The sequence below is a fragment of the Ambystoma mexicanum genome, chromosome 8 (genome assembly GCF_040938575.1).
Source record: "Ambystoma mexicanum isolate Mex_15411 chromosome 8, UKY_AmexF1_1, whole genome shotgun sequence".
Classification (NCBI taxonomy): Eukaryota; Metazoa; Chordata; class Amphibia; order Caudata; family Ambystomatidae; genus Ambystoma; species Ambystoma mexicanum.
In genome coordinates this window covers 593,697,581-593,716,098 of record NC_090929.1, presented here as the reverse complement: position 1 = coordinate 593,716,098, position 18,518 = coordinate 593,697,581, and the positions used below count along the sequence as shown (strand labels likewise).

The following is an 18,518-nucleotide window of genomic DNA, read 5'->3' as shown; positions in this document are numbered from 1 at the left end:
TGTATGCAATGTGCAATCATTTAATTTTTTGTGAAGGCTATAAATACTTTCCTTATAACTGTTGACCCATCCTACAGACATAATGCTATCATAAAATCATAACCCCCCTCAGTGCACATATGTAATGCACCATTTATGTCTGTATAATTCAGGTGAAAGTTATTGATGAACATACGTGCAGGAAAGGTATTGAAACATTTTTGTGACCATCCACACAGGTTACAGCTATGTGGGTGTTCAATATTTGACACTGTGTATTCCCTTGTCGCTGTCTGATGCTCCAATTGGAAACCCGATGTATACAGATCTGGGAGTAAGTAACATGTGTGCACTGTAGTTATTTATAGCACATTATATACTCAGAGGTTCTGCTTGCATGCATATGATTCATAGTGTATTCATTAATAAAGTAACTTCTTTCCAAGCATATGTAGGTATACATATCTAAGCAATAAGCACCGATTCTGAGGGCTGAACTGGGTGGTAACGCCACATGGTCCTAGTTATACGCCCGAGAAAAACGAAGGCCTTAACACCTAGCCATGGAGCCTTTACCACCGGGTTCCGAACCTAGAACCGGTGCTTATTGAAAGCCAAGATCAATCCAATGTAAGAGCGTTACATTTATCAGGAACAACAGGTTGCGGCGAGTGTGCAAACCATTGTACCTGACAATGCCATCATGATTTAACATGGCTGAAATGGAAATGGAGAGAGGGGCCGCCATACAAAGCCCCTCAATGAACATGGGCGGGTGGTGAGGTGAGGTGACAAGAGGCGCGGTATTATCACAATTAGGAATCAGGTAGGTTGGTCTGCTGTGTGGATTGCTTCAACCGAGGCTTGCACCGAGATTCAGACCAGGTTTGGTGCAACTTCATTGGCTGAAGCCCCCACTCAGGGTGCTAATAGCTAATATGCCCAATGCATAGTTCGTTTTTATTATGTAATTAGACTGCCTTCTGGTCTGAAAAATAGAACGAGTTTTGATCTTGTATGGGATTTCATCTTATTGTACTATTGCAAGGTTAAAACATACAAAGACCAACATACACTTGGGGATGTAACTGAATAAAGAAGTGTGAGTGATTTATGAACGCTTCTTAGATTAAGTGATTTTACCATAACATGCTCATTTGTATACAAATCCCCCATCTCCCATATTAACAGACGGATTTAATCTCACATATTCTTTTACTAGATGTAACAAGAGAATGGAAACATATACAAAATGCCAAGAAACAGAATAAGTGAGTTTTGTATAGAAATAACAAATTTGGACATACCAGTGCTGTGATAGGTTGGGAGATGTTCAAGGTTTTGGCGAGGGGCTGGAGCACACAGATGAATAATATGGAAAGACAAAAAGAGAGAGAAAGCTTTGAAGGCATGAGGAAAATAGATACAACCCCTTGAAAAAGAGAGTAGTTTAGGAAAATTAAACTTAAGAAATTTGAAAACCAAGGATTCACTATGCTGCATTCAACGGCTTTAGGAAAGATCCTTCATGAGTACATTAACAAAGGAAGATGGAAAAAAATGAAAAATGGCATTCTTGCTTTCCTTGAATGAAAAATAGAATAGACATGGCAGAGCCATTTTGAATGTGGTCTTAAGAAATTATAGCCAAGGTTGTATAAATTGAGTGATTAAAGCACTCTTTTAACTTTGAGAGCCCAACCAAACGTCAAGCAGAAGACACGTGGAAAGACAATTCTGTCAGCATGAGCTCGCCTTTTTTTAAAGGCCGGCAGAGAGAAGCTAAATGCCTCAAGGTGTTATAGTTTCTCATTGAACAAATCTATACAGAATGCAAAGGACTTATTGGATGACCCACTATAAATATAATACAAAGCATAAAATGCCCTCGTAATGCCCATATAGAATCCTATTTTCTTTTTCCTTTTGAAGTATGTCAAATATACAAAAATTAAAGTCCTGTGTACCCATCTCTTTAATAAATGTTGACATGAAGATTTTGGAAAATGTAACTGTGTGACAACGAATACAAAGCCTCCAATATCATATCACAAAACACTAATTTATTAAAGATATGAGAATTGAATATAATGGGCACAAAGCATACAGAGGCGTGTGGATTTGGAGAAGTGGGAAAAAGATGAATGTAAAGAGAGCATGTTTAATGAGAACTGTAGATAAAGTAAAAGGTTCAACTGGACATTGCTTCACAGTCACTATGTGATGCAGAAGGTACTCTGTCCTTGTTGCTTTGGTACCGAAGCACTCAGACAACGGAAACGATGTCATAGAAAGAGGATTTTTGAGTGTGGTCGGAGGTTGAAAATGCACAATGCATACATACTAAAATTCACATAGGATACTGTATCATCAAACCTCAATTTCTTTCAATCTTTTTTAGAAACATAAACAAAGCTGTAAAATACTTATATCTGCCTATTAACTTATCTGAAATAATACTAGTGAAATGTTAAATCAGCTGAGGTTTTCTATTCTCTAGATAATACCACAACCTAAAATAACTTGCAGTGAGTCTAACTAACTACTCTAAGTGACTGTACTGAATAGGAAGAAATAAAGTTAAAAGCAAAAGCAAGTGCAGATGCATGAGGAACGAGCTCTATATCTATGAGTTGGGTGCATGTCCTTTGCAATGACTTGCTGTTGTACTTATTCATGAGATTTCCAGTACTCTTTTAGGTGCTTTGTTAACCATGGTTAAGAGACAATTCTATTTCTAGGATGAGGGGATTGTGAATCCCACCCCATAGCATTTGGTGAGGAATGTGGAGGGTAAACACATAATAATAAAAATAATAAAAAGGATGATGGGATAGTGTACTCATGCAACTGGTAAACCTTTCTAAAGAAATGCTAGAAATCTATTGGTCATTCTAATGAAAACAGAAGTTTACAGTATTTATTACAGAATTCAATTGCTGTTTTATAAATGAATCTGAAGCCTATGACAATGTAATTCCTGAAACTTCTAGCACAGAATTTAAACTGAAATATGTGTTGAAACAATGACGAGTGGAAAACCATAGCCAAGATCACAAACAAGTCAATTCCTGTTTTGGTAGAGTTGCAACAAACAAGGAGAGCAAGAATGTCTGCAATGAAAATAATCACAAACTTGTTGGGCGGAACTACAAATAACAAGAAACTTAGAACACGCAGATCTAAAAACAAGAAAACGAAATACTAAAAGCATAGCGAAAAGTTATTAAATGGGAAAACATTTTCTGCAGCCCTACTAAATTTTGAAACAACTATGAGAAAAAAAAGAGTATGCCAAAAAAGAAATAAACAAATTAATAGCAATACCATGAGGAGAATAGCAAGAAAGACAAGGCATTTCTTAAACAGTATGGGTAATATAGTATATAGAAAACGCTTGTGTATAGGCACCATACAAATGCCCTTAAATAAAATGTCATTGGTTATGTCCAGTTATAAGGATTTTCATTCATAAGTAATGGCATACCATAGCACCATTTTGTGACATGCCTCCTTTTAAATTGGAATTTAAAACCATAATCAAGAAGATGAGTCAGTTGTGGATATGCACACCCCTTCCGACGAATATAACCCATTTTAGATAGCTAGATGATTTTGGAACAACACTGCCACGACACTGGCAGGGACACATGCCACAGGTGGCCAAAGTTGAGGGGGTACAGTGGAACGCCACCACTAACCAACCCACTAAAGTACTCATCCCTCTGCTTACACCTCTCAAAGTCTAAACACAACCAAACCTATACAGCTCTCACTTCACTACACCGCAACAACGAAACAAACCACACATAGCCACGCACAACAGCACAAGACAACTACAGACCGAATAATCACACCAATTCTCAGCGAACTGTGTAAACCTACTGAAGCTGCCAACAGCACATCACAGCTGTCTTGCACATTTTTCTGCTCACTTCTACTGTCTTACCCTACCCTCTTGCTTTTCAGATCCACCAGAGCACAAGGGAACCACTCAGGTGGTGATAGTGTGCAGTATAAATAGCCGTTCACATAAGATAACAACCAGCTCTTGTGCACTATTTCTAGTTCTATCTATAAGCCTAAAATGCTCCCTCTTGCAACATGTTACTTATCTATATCTTAAATATTCAATAATTGAATTGCAAAATATCACATGATTTATTTAAAATGGTTCAAATGAGCTTATTATAAAACATCTCATACTATTTGCAAATTATTAATGATTTTTGTTATAAATTAGAAAGTAAATCACATTGCAGCAATCAAAGCGCCCAGTTTTTTCACAACAGAATGTTCACTAATAACCCTATGATGCCTTTTGTGTATATCAAAGTGTTATTTGAGCACAATCGGATACACAATTGCCGCCAATGTGTTATTCATGTTTCCTATGATTCACCACATTTTCACCAAATCTGCTCCTCACTTGAACTATATAGTTCATGACCCTAGAGGTCACTGCCAAGATAGGGTATAGATCAAGAGGACGCCATTACAATTAAGCTTCGTCCACCACCATTTCACTAAAGGGCACTGTCAAGGTAGGCTATAGATGAGGTGTAATCCATTGCAATTGGAACGTGTTTCCCCTGACTGTTCTAGTTACAATTGCTCCAAAAAAGAAAAAGAAATGTTTAGTAAAATTATGATAAAACACTCTTTAATGTCCCCATAGGCATGGAAACAAAAAAAGCCAGTAACATCCAGAATGTATTTTATGGCAGCACCAGGCAAACACTGGAAACTCACTGTATGTGGTGTTCATGTTACTGTGAACACTGGATGAGGCGGAATCACGGGCTGAGATTCACTCACTGGCGCTCCAAGTAAACACTGTCACATTGAGCCTGTAAGTGTCGCTATGCAAGGCAAGGTGAAGCTGAATTATAGCCTATGGAAACCCGATATTTTTAATATCTAACAAACCAAACAAGTAGAACCACACTGTCAGTTTGAATGCAATAAGTTTATGTCAGTAGTCAAGTAGTTCACAGTGGAAATATTCTGGCCTCATTCAAAAAGTCAACTCCTCCCACAATTCTTTGTAATGTGATGGTAATAATCTCCCTATTTACCAATACCCTCATACATGTCTATGATCCACTAGTGCGCTTCCGCCAATCATAAAAAAAGCAATCAATATCTCACTGCTTAAAATTATTCCTTTTTCTGCACCTCACCTTTTGCTTTGCATTGTATTGTGCCCTCCTTAACTACTTGACCACCTGTGAGTAAGTGCCCAGGACTGAGCAGTGCAGCCCCCGTACTTCCTCCTTCTCACATCTATCCTCTGCCACTGAGATGGCACTCAGCATCTTTCCAATCTTTTCTAATTGCTTCACTATAATTTATCCTCCTCTCACGAAATCTGGACAGAAAAAGCACAAAAAAGACATTCTGCATGCAAACCTTGGCCTCCCCATCACAGACACCTATGTTAGTACATCCTCTGGAGAGATCTTCACTAATATCCTCTTCTCTGTCCCCTCCAGACCTATGGACTCCTCATCTCATCTCTATTCTCTCCCCTTTCTCATCCTCTCCCATTAATGGTGGCACCAAGTGGGAAGTCCTCTTGGCGGGCTTCTTCTCCTCAAACTGCATCATTTATGTCTACCACACTGACACTATTCTGGTACAGAGTCCTCAGGCCAACCTCCTTCTGTTTGGCCGGATCCTACCATCAATCATTAACTTTCTTCCTTCTCCTGCTTCTCCCTTTCTTCTCTCTCTGTCCCTCCCCCTCCGACTGAAGTCCATGCCCCTGTACTCCACCTCAGAAAACCTTCAAAGACAGAGACCGCCTCCACCTGCCGAATCTTAATGCCCACTCATCCAACAAACACTCTGCTGACATCTGACTCCTTCTTGAAGACACTGACCTTGACATTCTCGCTCTTACGGAGACATGGTTCAATTCAAGCTAAGTCACCGCTTTTGACTCCCTCCTACCTGATGGCTTTAAGATAATTTCCAAACCACAACCTCACCATACTGGTGGGGTGGGGGTTGCCTTAAACTTCCCTGAGTGAGTAACCTCTTCCATTTAAACCACTCAGCTATACCCTTTCTTTGAGAGCCTGTTATGCAAGTTGGTCATCTCTCCTTCCACCCTGACCATTGCTACCATCTACCGGCATCATAGTACTACCTCCGTGTTCCTCTCTGAATTGGCTGATTTCTGTTCCTCCTTACTTTCTACCTCCTCCGACCTGCTTCTCCCATGTGACTTTAACATCCAATTCGACTCTCCTGGCACATCGTCCTCTCTTTTCATTTACCTATGCACCTCTCTATCCCTCTCCATTCTCCCTTCTGGTCCAACCCACTCTGCTGGGCACACACTGGACACCCTCATCCACTCTGAACTCCCTCTCTCATCTCCCATGGTCACTCCTCTCTCTTGTTCAGACCAATCCCTTCTCTCCTCCCATCTGGGTCACTATGGCCCTCTGACCTTGTTCATGAACATCTGCCCTATTAATCGAAAGTCGGCTGCTGCCTTCTCTTCCACCTTCACCTCCCCAACACAGACTCTACCACCAACACTGCTCTCAGCAACTTCCACCTGTCCATCACCAACACCCTTGACATTCTTGCCCCGTCATCTTGCCCCTGTCATGAGGATACACTTGAAACCCGCATCTAAGCGCAACACCTGGCACAACTTCAAACTTGTAGGACTGAATCAAAAGTGCAGAGCTGGGGAACGGTAGTGGCAAACATCAGGCACACCCTCTGACAAACTGGCCTGCCGCCTTCTCCAAAGGCAATTCAGACCCTCTCTCCATGTTAAGAAAAGGGCCCACTTTCATGCACGGGTATCTGGTGCATCCAACAACACGGCTGAACTTTTCAGAATCTGCAGGGAATTAGCCAACCCTTCTGTAGTATCCTCCTCCCCTACTCTCTCTCAGGCCTTCTGCAATGCACTCACCACTCACTTCACCACCAAAGCTCAGGACCTCCTGAACAGCCTTGTTACACACTCTCCCTAACCATCCCTCACCCTCTTGCCTCCTTTGGCCACTCACCCTCACCCTTCCTCCTTCTACTCCTTCGCCCTTGTCTCACCTGATGAAGTTACCAGAGTTGTCTGCTCCATGAAGGTCTCTTCCAAACAGGTTTCCCCTTTGATCTTTCAGAACCATCAAGGACAACATTGGCTCTCTTGCCTCTTGCCCATGCACTAAAAAATTGCAGATTCTGCAAAATAACGCTCTGAGGACAGCCTTGAGCATTGCTCGCAAACAACATATATCCTCCATAAGAAGAGACCACAACTGGCTCTCTATTAAAGAAAGAATTCAACTTAAAACCGCATCTCTCACTTACAAATGCCTCAATAACGCAGACCCACAATATCTCTCTGATAAGTTTGACACGAAACAATACGCCAGACTCACCAGATCAGCCAGTTTGGGATTTCGACAAGTGCCCAGATACATACTCCAAAAAGCAGGAGATAATAGCTTCCCTGTCTTGGCTGGCCAACTCTGGAACTCTCTCCCCTTCAACTTCAGAACCAGCCAATCCCTTTCTAGCTTCAGACACAAAATGAAAAGCTGGCTTATCTCCAACAATGACCCTTAAGAGGGCACCAGCCTTTACATGTATATATGTAATATTTTTCTGCTCCACTTGCACTTATCTATGATATCCTTTATGCCTTGCTTTCTCTGTAACTACTGTGAATAATCTTGAAATTGCCTTTGTACATCTTGTTAGATATGTTATTGTATATTTTACTTCTACCTATGTAACTGAGATATTTTATTGTACAGTTTATCTTTGCCTGTGTAACTAAGAAATTGCATTATCTTGTACGGCGCCCAGATACCTCTGGGTGAGGCGTGCATTACAAATAAACCAAACCACTTTCTGATCTCTGTAACCACTCCTTGGCTACTGGTTCTTTCCCTTCCTCCCTCAAGCACTCCCTTCTGCAACCCCTCCTTAAAAAACTGTCAGCAGACCCTACCTGTCCAGCCAAATGCCGCCCTATCTCCATCTCCCCCTTCCTGGGGAAACTGCTGGAGAAGTTGGCCTGTCCCAACTCAACTCTCACACCGAACTTGTTGGTAGTCTCCACGACCATCAATCTGTATTACGAGCATCCAGAGGCAAGGAAACTGCTCTTCTGAACACCCATAAAGAACAGCTGGCATCCCTGGATTCCAACTCCCCAACTGCATTGACACGGTCAACCACTCCATCCTCATGCAAGGGCTCCACGACACCCTTGGTATCTCGGAGCGGACACTGGACTGGCTGATGCCCTTCCTTACTAACCACTTCTCTCAAGTCACCCTTGGCACCTTGTCCTCTCCTACTTCCTTCTTCACTTGTGGTGTCCCCAGGGATATATCCTCTCGCCCTGGCTCTTTAACATCTACCTTACTCAGCTGGAATTCCTCATCTCCTCATTCTCCGTCAACTCCCAGTGTTATACTGATGACACTCAACTCTTCTTCAAACTTCCTGCTGACTCTCTTACACCTTTCATCATCCCTGACTGCCTTTCTGCCATCCAGGCCTGGTGCACTTCCAGTGATCTCTGCCTCAATGCCAGCAAAACAGAGTTCTTTCCCATTTGGACCCCTACTCCTGGCTTCTTCCCTCACTCTGGCCTTCCTCCATGGGCTCTCCCCCTCCTCCCTCTCCTTACTCCCTCACACTCAGGACATTGCCAATAAGACCCACTTTCAGCTCTTTCTTCTGAAAGGAATTCTAACTTTTCTTACCTTCCCCCTAGAAGCTCAATGTTACCTGAGTTTGGTTCTCTGTAGGCTTGACTATTGCAATAGCCTCCTCCTGAATCTTCCTTCTTCAACTCTGTGACCCCCTTCAGCTAATCAAGAATAGGGCAGCAAGGCTTATCCTTGGCCTCAAGCTCAGGGACCGCATCTCCCGGCCCTAAAAAGTTTTCACTGGCTCCTAGTTGCTTCACAGATTAAATTCAAATCCCTCTGTATCATCCACAAGGCTGTCTGGGGCAAGGGAAAACACTATCTGCAACTATCTCTTACTAAATATTCCTCCTCTAGACGCCTGCGCTCCATTGGCACCAACTCTTTGTGCATAAAGCGTTTTGCTAAACAGGGGGCAGGAGGTCGATCTCTTTCCTCAGCTGGCTCCCTTTTTTGGAACAGCCTCCCCCAGGCTCTTCATCTTGAGCAGGACTTTCTTAAATTCCGGAAGCTCCTCAAGACATTCCTCTTTACCTCACCGCCCCCCAACCCCCACTCTCCTCTGCAAATCTCACAATTGCTTTTTTGGTGTTCAGGGCCCTTTTGCATCCTCAGGTCCCTGATCTCCCACACTGAACCCACCCCAGCTTCTGTCTATCCTCAGCACTTGCCTCGGCTCACCCTCCACCCTGGAGGCTTGCACTTACCTTACATTGCACTTCACTTGTTGCTCACACTTGAGCACCACAGCACCTATCTCATTTCCCCTCCCTCCTGCACTTGCACATTCTGAACACTCACAAGGCATAGCAGGTTTGTCTCCTCCTCTCCCCCTGTATTTAATATTTGTATGTATTTCAATCGTTTTCACATCCCCTTGTCCCCTCCCTGTTGCCCTGTGGGAGCTTTGAAACAGTATTTACTTCCTGTTTAAGCGCCTAACAAGCAAACAACAAATAAATAAATAAATACATTTCATACAATGATAACTTGTTCAGAAACTGACTGCTCCCAGGTGTACACTGCATCACCAGGGCATGTGTCCTTGTTGTACCTGGCCACTCAGCAGCATTTGACACTATTGACAACTTTACAGGGGTAACAAGGCTTACCACAACAGCCTGCATTCAAGGAATGGCTCTGGCTTTGTTGCCTGTGTTCCTGCAGAGCCTGCATAAATTAATTGTGGTCACATACTCTCTAGATCTACATCCTACTAATGTGGGGTAGTTCAAGTCTTCCCACCCTCCCTATTTAAGACAACGGCATCCACCTTTCTCCTGGTGATACCCAAATCTTCCTCAAACTGGAACGGAGTAGTGAGGGAACATCATAAAAAAAAACTATTTTTTAAGTGTCCAACACTGAATAAAAAGGCAGAATTCTGTGATCTTGCTCTTCATCCTGTTACTTCCATCTCCTCTCCCTTTAGACTGGCCTGCTGCTCTGATCTCACAAAGCAGCACAAATCTCCTGAGGGGAAAAAAGAAAGCCATTCGCACCCTGATGAACACCGGGGTACGAATGGATTTCACGCCCAGGTGGGAGCTTGTGGGGGGGGGGGCGGACATGGCCAGTAATGGCCCATAGTCTGAGCCAAGGACCTCGCTTCGCTCAGGTTTACCAAGGCTCAGGCTGGCGGGCCATTACCGGTCATGTCCGCCCCCCACCCACCGGGGAGTGAAAGCCATACTCTACTAGTGGATGCCAGAAATTATATATTCCATTGTACCAAGCCCGGCTCCAGGAATTTTCATCTGGGTGGGCCAGGGTTGTGACCAGGGGGGCCCACATTCCATTGGATGTGGGTTTAGGAGAACCCTATTCAAAGTGCTGGCGTTGATCCAGATTTTGCAGAGCTCCAAAAATAAATTTGCACACCTCTATAAAAAAAAGTACATAGCAAAAGAGAAGTAAGGAAAATCGTGTTGCAACATCAATCTACCTATCTTCCCTTCCCATCTGCTCTCCCCTTTCTGTTATATCTGATCCTCCTTCACCTTTCACCATCCAGACACGTTCCTTCAGCTGCCCTAATCACTGTTCCCATTTACCTACCCTTTCACCTGTTCACACCAGCACCCAGCATGCATTTCCTGGCCTGGCTTAAGAGAATTCAGGGCGATGCCTCCTCCTCTTCCTCTGAGAGGGCTGAGCAGATGGATGATGTCTGCCCAACAAATACCTTCCCGAGCGCTGTGGCTACTGCCAGCGGGCCCCGAAGGGGATGCTTGTGCTCGCTCCATCCTGTTGTGAAAGATAGACCCCCCCCCCACAATACTGAAGCAAGGAATAGGAGATTTTGTTTCCTACAAAATTATATTTTTTCTAACTTTTTTTATTTCATGAACAGAACATACCATACTCAATCAATACAGGTAGTCTTGTTGATCTTAACAATATTTAGAGCACAACAACATATCCTCCAATAACATACACATGTACACAATTCTCCCTTCACCCACCCATTCCACAAATGCCCCCTCCTTTCCAACTGAACCCCTACATTAGTCCCATTCTGAATGTCTCCCATCAATGGTTCATGTTCAATATTAAATTTGAAACACAAAATGTTATTTTCTGTTGCATTTTCCAGCACATTTTAATTGATTTTAGAGTGCAAGGCTGTGCTAGGGTTGTAAGGGCTGCATCAGGAGGCAGACGGTGCTGGTTGAGGGTATTCCAGCCTCCTGGTATCGCTCCTGGTGGAGTATGGCATGAAGGAGCGGGTCTTGCTCCTCTGTCATGCCCCTATACATCATTGTCTGGTACATACTGTTTACATACTGGTTATAAAATGCAATTGTCCGAGATGACTCTTTGTTTGATGTGTTCACTGGTAATGAATGACACAATTTTGTTCAATAAATGTGGCCTGGATATTTTCAAAGTTAGATGTGTGTGTGTGTGTGTATCCTAATGCCTGTGCTGGCCATCTATTAAATCATGAGTGAGGTTTTTTGGAATAGCTTGTAATGCAAACTGAATCCCTTCTAGGGGCACCTACTTTTAACAGGCAAGGCATAGTGAAATTAAAAAAACATGCTGAGGATCACACACTTTGGTTGAGTGGTAAAGCCATAATTTCAGCGTAGCATGAAATATAGATATTTGACCAAACATCTGCAGAGCTCAAGTTGGTACAAATATGTGTTGAAGTTTGGCTTTCAATAACTAAAATAATACTAAATTGTATACAGTTTACTTAAAATGATAAACCAACTTGACAATGTATTCATCATTGTAGAAACATGTTGATGAAAAGATTAAGGTGGGGCATTTTGTTTTGAATCCTGAACTGCATAGAGCAGAATTCTCCTGTTTGTGCTTTTTTGCAAAAGGGGCCATTCATTAATTTTAATTGTTTCCACCAAGTACTGGCAAAAGTAAAGATTAAAATAGGTGAAAATCGCTTTTGATCTTTACTTTACCACTACGTGTCTGGAAAAGTTTAAATAACCTCCACAATTAATGATTGTGGGAGTCATCCACAATGGATTCCTTTAGACTCAGTCCGCTTTTACCACGTGTAAAAGTCGGCAGATCTCATAGGAATCCATTGGATTTCAGCCAACTTAAAAATACATGCTGCTGGAATGCCAATAGGATTTGGCAGGGGGGCCTTGTTAAGTCTGATCTGCTCTCCAACTTCGCTTGGCAAATCATACAAAATCCTGTAGTTCATTCAAAGTGGAGCTAAATGCATTTAGCACCACTTCTTCCACTCTGCTTGACCTGGAAAAGAATCCCTTATGACTGTAGCTTTATTTTCCCCAACCTGAATGGAAGCCTACAAGCTCCAGCATAGCAATGAATGAGAATTTACAAAAAATCTCTTACAGACACAAAGTGAAATGAAATGCATGTCAAGGTTATTGTTTCACACAGCTTGTTCTGTATCCCCTTAATTACTAATCACCTAACAATCACACTTAAACAGCTTCTTAAAACCCTATATATTTTTTTAAGTGCCAAAGCAATGATCACTGCCTTTTTACCTTTTCTCATTTCTAATTTATTTATTTATTGAATTTATTTCTAAAGCACAATGACAGGGGCCCGGGGGCATAAGAGTGCTGACATGACATACAATAAAAAACATAAAGCTCAGCGAAGCCTAAGGAGAAACCTGAGAGAAACTAGTGGAGGTCAAGGATCCATTACTCAAAAGGCAAGGTTTTCAGGACACGTTTGTACCTGGGAAGACTGGCACACAGCCTCAAATCAGGCAGGAGAGTATTCCACAAGTGAGGAATTGTGGCTGGGAAGCATCCATTTTGCACCTGTACCAGTTTGGCCTTTGGGGTGAAAAGCAACCCTTTGTTATTGGATCTTAGATTACGGCTGTTAGATAGCCACTTCAACTGTGCTGCATATAAAAAGGGCTTATTCCATACATGCAAGCCCCTGAAATGCAAAGGGTACGAAACGTGATTCTCTTTGTAATAGGGAGTCAATATAATGCTCGGTTTGCTGTTGAGACATGATCTGTTTTGCGCATCCCCATAACGACCCTAGCTGCATTGTTCTGGACAGCTTGCAGACGATTGAGCTCTCCTTTCCCTACCCCAAGTAGACTGCTGCCACAGAAGTCCGGGCGGCTCCCTATGATCGCCCTGGCTAGGGTGGCACAACTGCAGGCCTCAAGGAATTGTCTGAGTTGTGCCAAAAGTATAATGTAATATAATGTTGAGTTTGACACTAGGCTGCTGATATGGGACCTCAATCGTGACTCCCAAGGTTTTTATTGTTTTTTCAAAGTGGGGAGCAGACAGTCTGCGATTTGAAAGAATGAATAGGACTGATCAAGCTGGCGCCATTTGGGGCTGGTGCCCAGGATAGTAATCTCAGTTTTTAAGTTATTCAGGGCTAGGCCATTATACAGCATCCAGAGCTCGATTTGGTTGTATGTGGCATTAATGACCTCAGTGTCTTTGCAGTGGTCACCTGATAAAGTGAAAAGACACTGAGTATCAACAGCATATTTGGCATAGCACATCCTATTGTAAATAACCTGCCTCTGAGACTTGTTAAAAGATACAACCTCAATGGTAGGGCCTGTTCAGCCCTGATGTTTGCATGTGAGGGGTGATGTTAGAGCAGGGGAGGGGCACTGGCATGTGTCCCTTGTCTAAATGTCAAATCCACCTCTGATTGTACTCTTTAGTAAATATTGAAATACTGATTTTTATTTATAAAAGATGTACACCTTATATACTTTGCCCTGGAACATTATAGAAAACGCTCCTCTTTTTTGTTTATTTTGGGGGTGTTCATGTTTAATTTCTGGCACTGCCTAAACACCCAGCACCCAGGATTTACATCATACTTTGCAAACTCTGTAAAGTTACTCAACAGATTAAGGTTATGAAGTCAGTAGTTATCAGTTTGAATCATGAAACATTCTGTCAGAGTAGACTAGGCTTCCAAACAAATATACATTCTATTTAGGTCGGAGCTCCATGGTAAGTATGCATGAGAAGATCTAAAACTTGTCAAAACTTGCCAACCTAGCATAACAATTTTCAGGTAGGGCCTTGTTGGACCAGCTCAGTGCAGCTTGATTCCCAAGGCGTAGCCAGCAAGACACCCACATCTGGGCATATACACATTAACTTAGGGAGACAAACAGAAGCCAACATGCATCGGCAAAGCCAATGGCTTGGGCTTTTGATTAGGCATGGGTAGGCATTTGCCAGACACTTTCATAAGGGCACCACATAAGGGTACCACCTGGTCATAAGATGGGAACAGCTGGAAAATGGTGGCAGTAACTGGGCATATGATGGCATTACCTGGCAAATGTCTAATACCTATAAGCAAGCCAAAACGGATGGAATGTGATTGCTTGTTTAAGACATGACTTCAGTGCAATCACAGAGGCATTGACAAATATATTGCTTATAAAATCAACTGGCTGAAGACACACATTAAGAGAATTTTATTACACCAGGAGCTTATTTACACAGGTAATTAAGTAATTAAACACTCAAAAGAATGCTTAGATATAACACTGACAGGCCCTATACAGCAACATGTTTGGTGTTACTTTGTTATAGAGGTTGCTCATAGAGTTCTAGAAACGTTAGGTTTTTCTGGTGAGGTATTAACACAGCCATGGCTAGTCATTAGCTGGGTAAAAGAACAGACACACCCATAGGATGTGTGTTTCTTCTCACATTTTATCGCCATCCTAGCTGTGTTTCACTGCATGCGTTCTGGTTGTACCTAATAGGTAAAAAGTCTATGAATCAATTGAAACCAACGTCATTGCTCTGGCCAGCCTTGCATACTATTGTTTGCATATCAGCCTTGGCCCTGTCATTAATATCAGAAGCCCGTCCCAAACTTCTAGATCACAGGGCCTAAAAATCCATGTGGTTACTTGTGTTCCAGTGAAGATGGAAATTGAGAATGACCTGCACCTTTTGGTGGCAGCACCAAAAGTCATTTGCTAATGGCTTGTCCCCTTCTCTAATGGTACAGACATACTGCAAAATTATGTCATGGAATGTTGCGCAGAGCAACGGTAGTGGTAATGTTTAATTCAAAGCCCTGCATGTATCACTTTTTGATTTTACTACACTCTCCCCTCCAGAATTACATTTTTGTTACAATCAACCTTATCTTTTCACTTATACTCAAGTAGTTAATGTATCAGAATATATAGTTTGAATGTAATTTGTAAGGACCCCAAGTCAGGTGACGCACCTTGCGCAGAAATCTGTGTTCAAGCATCTTACCTGTCATTTATATAACTTGATACAGTTAACCATTTTATTAAGCATGGTGTGAAAAACCATTATATTCTCACAAAAAAATAAACACAATTTAAAATACAGAAACCAACATTGTGATTGTAGGTTTGAGAAAATAGTTGTAGGCAGCCTGCTTGAATATGTGTGCTACCTCACTTAGAGGTGTGTGTGGCTCTCCATCTCTCTGGTTATTTGTACTTTCATGGCTGTGGGGCATAAATCATTGTCTAGGGCAATAAAACAAATCCTGCAGTTCAGCCTCTCAGAATGTCTTTGAGGTTGCTGATTAATGTTTAGAGTGCCGTCCATCCCCCCACTCCCTTGGTTACTAGTGGTGTATCACACCACTGACATTGCCTCCTTTCTAGGTGGGGCCAGGGGCTGGATCTGGGGGGCCTGTCCCCCCTGGCCCGCCTGCTGGAGCCGGGCCTGCATTGTACATTTATTTAGCTTTCACAGCCACAATGCAAAAAGTAGCACACGCAAAACGCACAAAAAATAAATAAACAAATTGGGAGTTATTGATGAGGAATGGGGCATTGGGCCAACATGTATTATGATGGACGCTTACCCAATGCATGTGAATAAAAAGCTGGTAGTATCCTACCCAATGAAAAATGTTGCTATAACCTGTTTGCCAACTTCCCCACTCCAACTAATTGGCAGTCATTTTGAGCAGATGGCATAGACATAGAGGAGAGACTAGAAATGTGTATGCCAACACATCCCACACAACACAAAAGGTAATGGTCTGAAACATAAAGTCATGATGACAAATATTCTTTTAAACCAAAGTAGCCTGAATAGTTTTCATACATTTTCATAATAATCTTATACCAAAGTGCTGTATATGTATTAGAATCTGCAAAAAAGAAATAATTTAATGGAAAAACCTTCAAACAATGTATAACAGCCTTTCACATTTTATAAAGCACTTTCAATTTCGACTGTGTGTCATTCGGTATCTTCCGTTACATAATCTGGAGAAGTACTGGTCTAGTATAATTGGCAGAATACTGTTCCTTTACAGCCACATCCATCATTGAAACATCGGTTCAAGTTATGCGTTTTAAAGGTAAACTCGGTGGTACGTTTTATAGCATTGAGCATTGATACTTTTTTCTGACCATCTACAGTTGCTCAGTGGGCTTTTCCGTGGAGGCTTGTGCAAATGCTTCATCTATGGAATGCACCCCACAGGCCAAAAAAGGAAAATGGGCAGGCATTTAAAAACATGCCATGCTAAAATCATGTTTCTCTATTTTAGAAGTTATTGGAACCATGTTCTTCTTGTCAAAGACCAACCCTATTGCCATGAAGTGATTTAAAAATATATATATTTTACACCTGAGTAGCTGTATCATGTGTACCTTACACTGATCTAATTCGCCCTTTCTCTCTTTCTCTCTCTCTCTCTCTCTCTTTCTCTGTCTCTCTCTCTCTCTCTCTCTCTCCCTCTCTCTCTCTCTCTCCTTCTCACCATCCAAGCTTGAACATCTGGTGGATGTTTACGTAAACTGAAACTATTATGGATGCACCCTACTAATATTTCATGAGTGGACATTTCAACCACTTCTGGCTATTTATCCAACATCACTTTATTGATGGAGCTTGCAGGCTCCTATTTATATTGGATTGAGTGAAACTACAAGTCCCAGCATGCAAGGCATTGTTAGGTAAAATGCCATGATTGGTGAGAGGTGCCAAACATGGAATGGGGCCGTTTATCTGCTGAATGATAGTTTTAACAAGCTGACCAGTAGTTGAGATTCCTAGAGTAGCTATATCTACTCTTCTCTCTTCTTGCTCCACTTGAATGGAATTCTCTTCCCGCAGACATCTGAGAAACAGTCCACATGGATTTGTTCAGAACCAAACTAAAAGCCTACCAACTCTTCTCTGAGTTACCCTCTTAACCTACCTCTCATCTGCCTGCTAGCTAAAATGGCTCCCTCAACCTCAACTTGCCTCTGTCTATCACTTCCTCTTCCTCCAAACTAGCACTTCAACCATCATGGTCATGTCCCGAACACAGCTGGCCGTACCGCCTACATGCACTTAAAAATGTCCATTCTTGATTGTCCTTAATCTATGTATATCCACTTAGGTATTGTCCTCAGTGATTGTTCCATTTACTCCCATCCACAACCTGGTCAGAATGTCCCTCAAACGCACCCAAGCTCGCTGCTTCCCGTCAAATCGGATTTCGTATCTATTGTACGTTCTTCTGTGATAAAAAAAAGCACTGTTCCTCCTGTATGTATAAACAAATCAATGTCACCAACAAGGGGGAGGTGCGTTATTTCTAGAGCTCTGGAGTTCTAGAGCTGAGCTTGCTCAGTCAACGTAATGTATGTATGACCATTCTCTCTGTTTAGTTTCCCTTTTTCATATAATACATAGCTGTCCTTGCGTGTAAATAAGACTTATTTTACATTGTGTTTCTTTGTTACAATCAACCCTCATTACAACACCGGCGCTAAACCATGGCGCTATTAGCCCCACGGTTGGTGCCAGTGTTGTAACGAGTCCGCCATGGGGAAATACCGCCCCATTACAAGGTTGGCGGGGCGGTATTTCCCCATGGCCCTTCCCCATTCCCATTTTTGCCCCATGTGGCTCAATGAGAAAGGGGAAGGCGGCAATTACGCTACCACAAATTGCGGTACCGTAATTGCCTGCGAGGTACCTTTGTGGGTCCCCACTTTAACGGCTGGTCCAGACCAGCCTTTCAGGTCTGGTCCCGCAAAGGGACCTTGTAGTAAGGCGCTAAGTGTTTAACGGCGCCGCAGCCTTTTACGGCGCCGTTAACCACTTAGCGCCAGGGTCGTAATGAGGCCCATTGTACATTTTATTCTGATCTATGCTGCTAACACAATGCTATTTATGCATCCGCGGACAGAAAATCGTGCAATTGAGAATAGACTGGGTAATACAAAATTAATTCTATCATCAGTTCTAAGAGTGGTTTAACATCTTGCATGTTCTTCCCCATATAACGCCCTGATCTCGAGAGGATGACACGCTATTCAAAAACCTGCCATGTTTTGCCAGGTTCACTTAAGAAATATGTGGCCCAGAGGTGAAG

The 18,518-nt window shown here is 42.4% G+C and overlaps 1 protein-coding gene across 8 annotated transcripts in view; it reads right to left on the bottom strand.

Annotated features, from left to right (window-relative positions):
- The window catches only part of ESPN (espin), a 1,343,653-nt gene that overhangs the window by 125,276 nt on the left and 1,199,859 nt on the right, over window positions 1-18,518 (bottom strand). For 6 of the 8 annotated variants that reach the window (XM_069610300.1, XM_069610294.1, XM_069610295.1 and 3 more), the window contains one exon: window positions 1,287-1,331. The exons of the other annotated variants lie outside the window; for them this stretch is intronic. In XM_069610300.1, coding sequence (XP_069466401.1) covers window positions 1,287-1,331 — 45 coding nt within the window. The remainder of the gene's footprint in view (window positions 1-1,286; window positions 1,332-18,518) is intronic. 8 annotated transcript variants of the gene reach the window in all.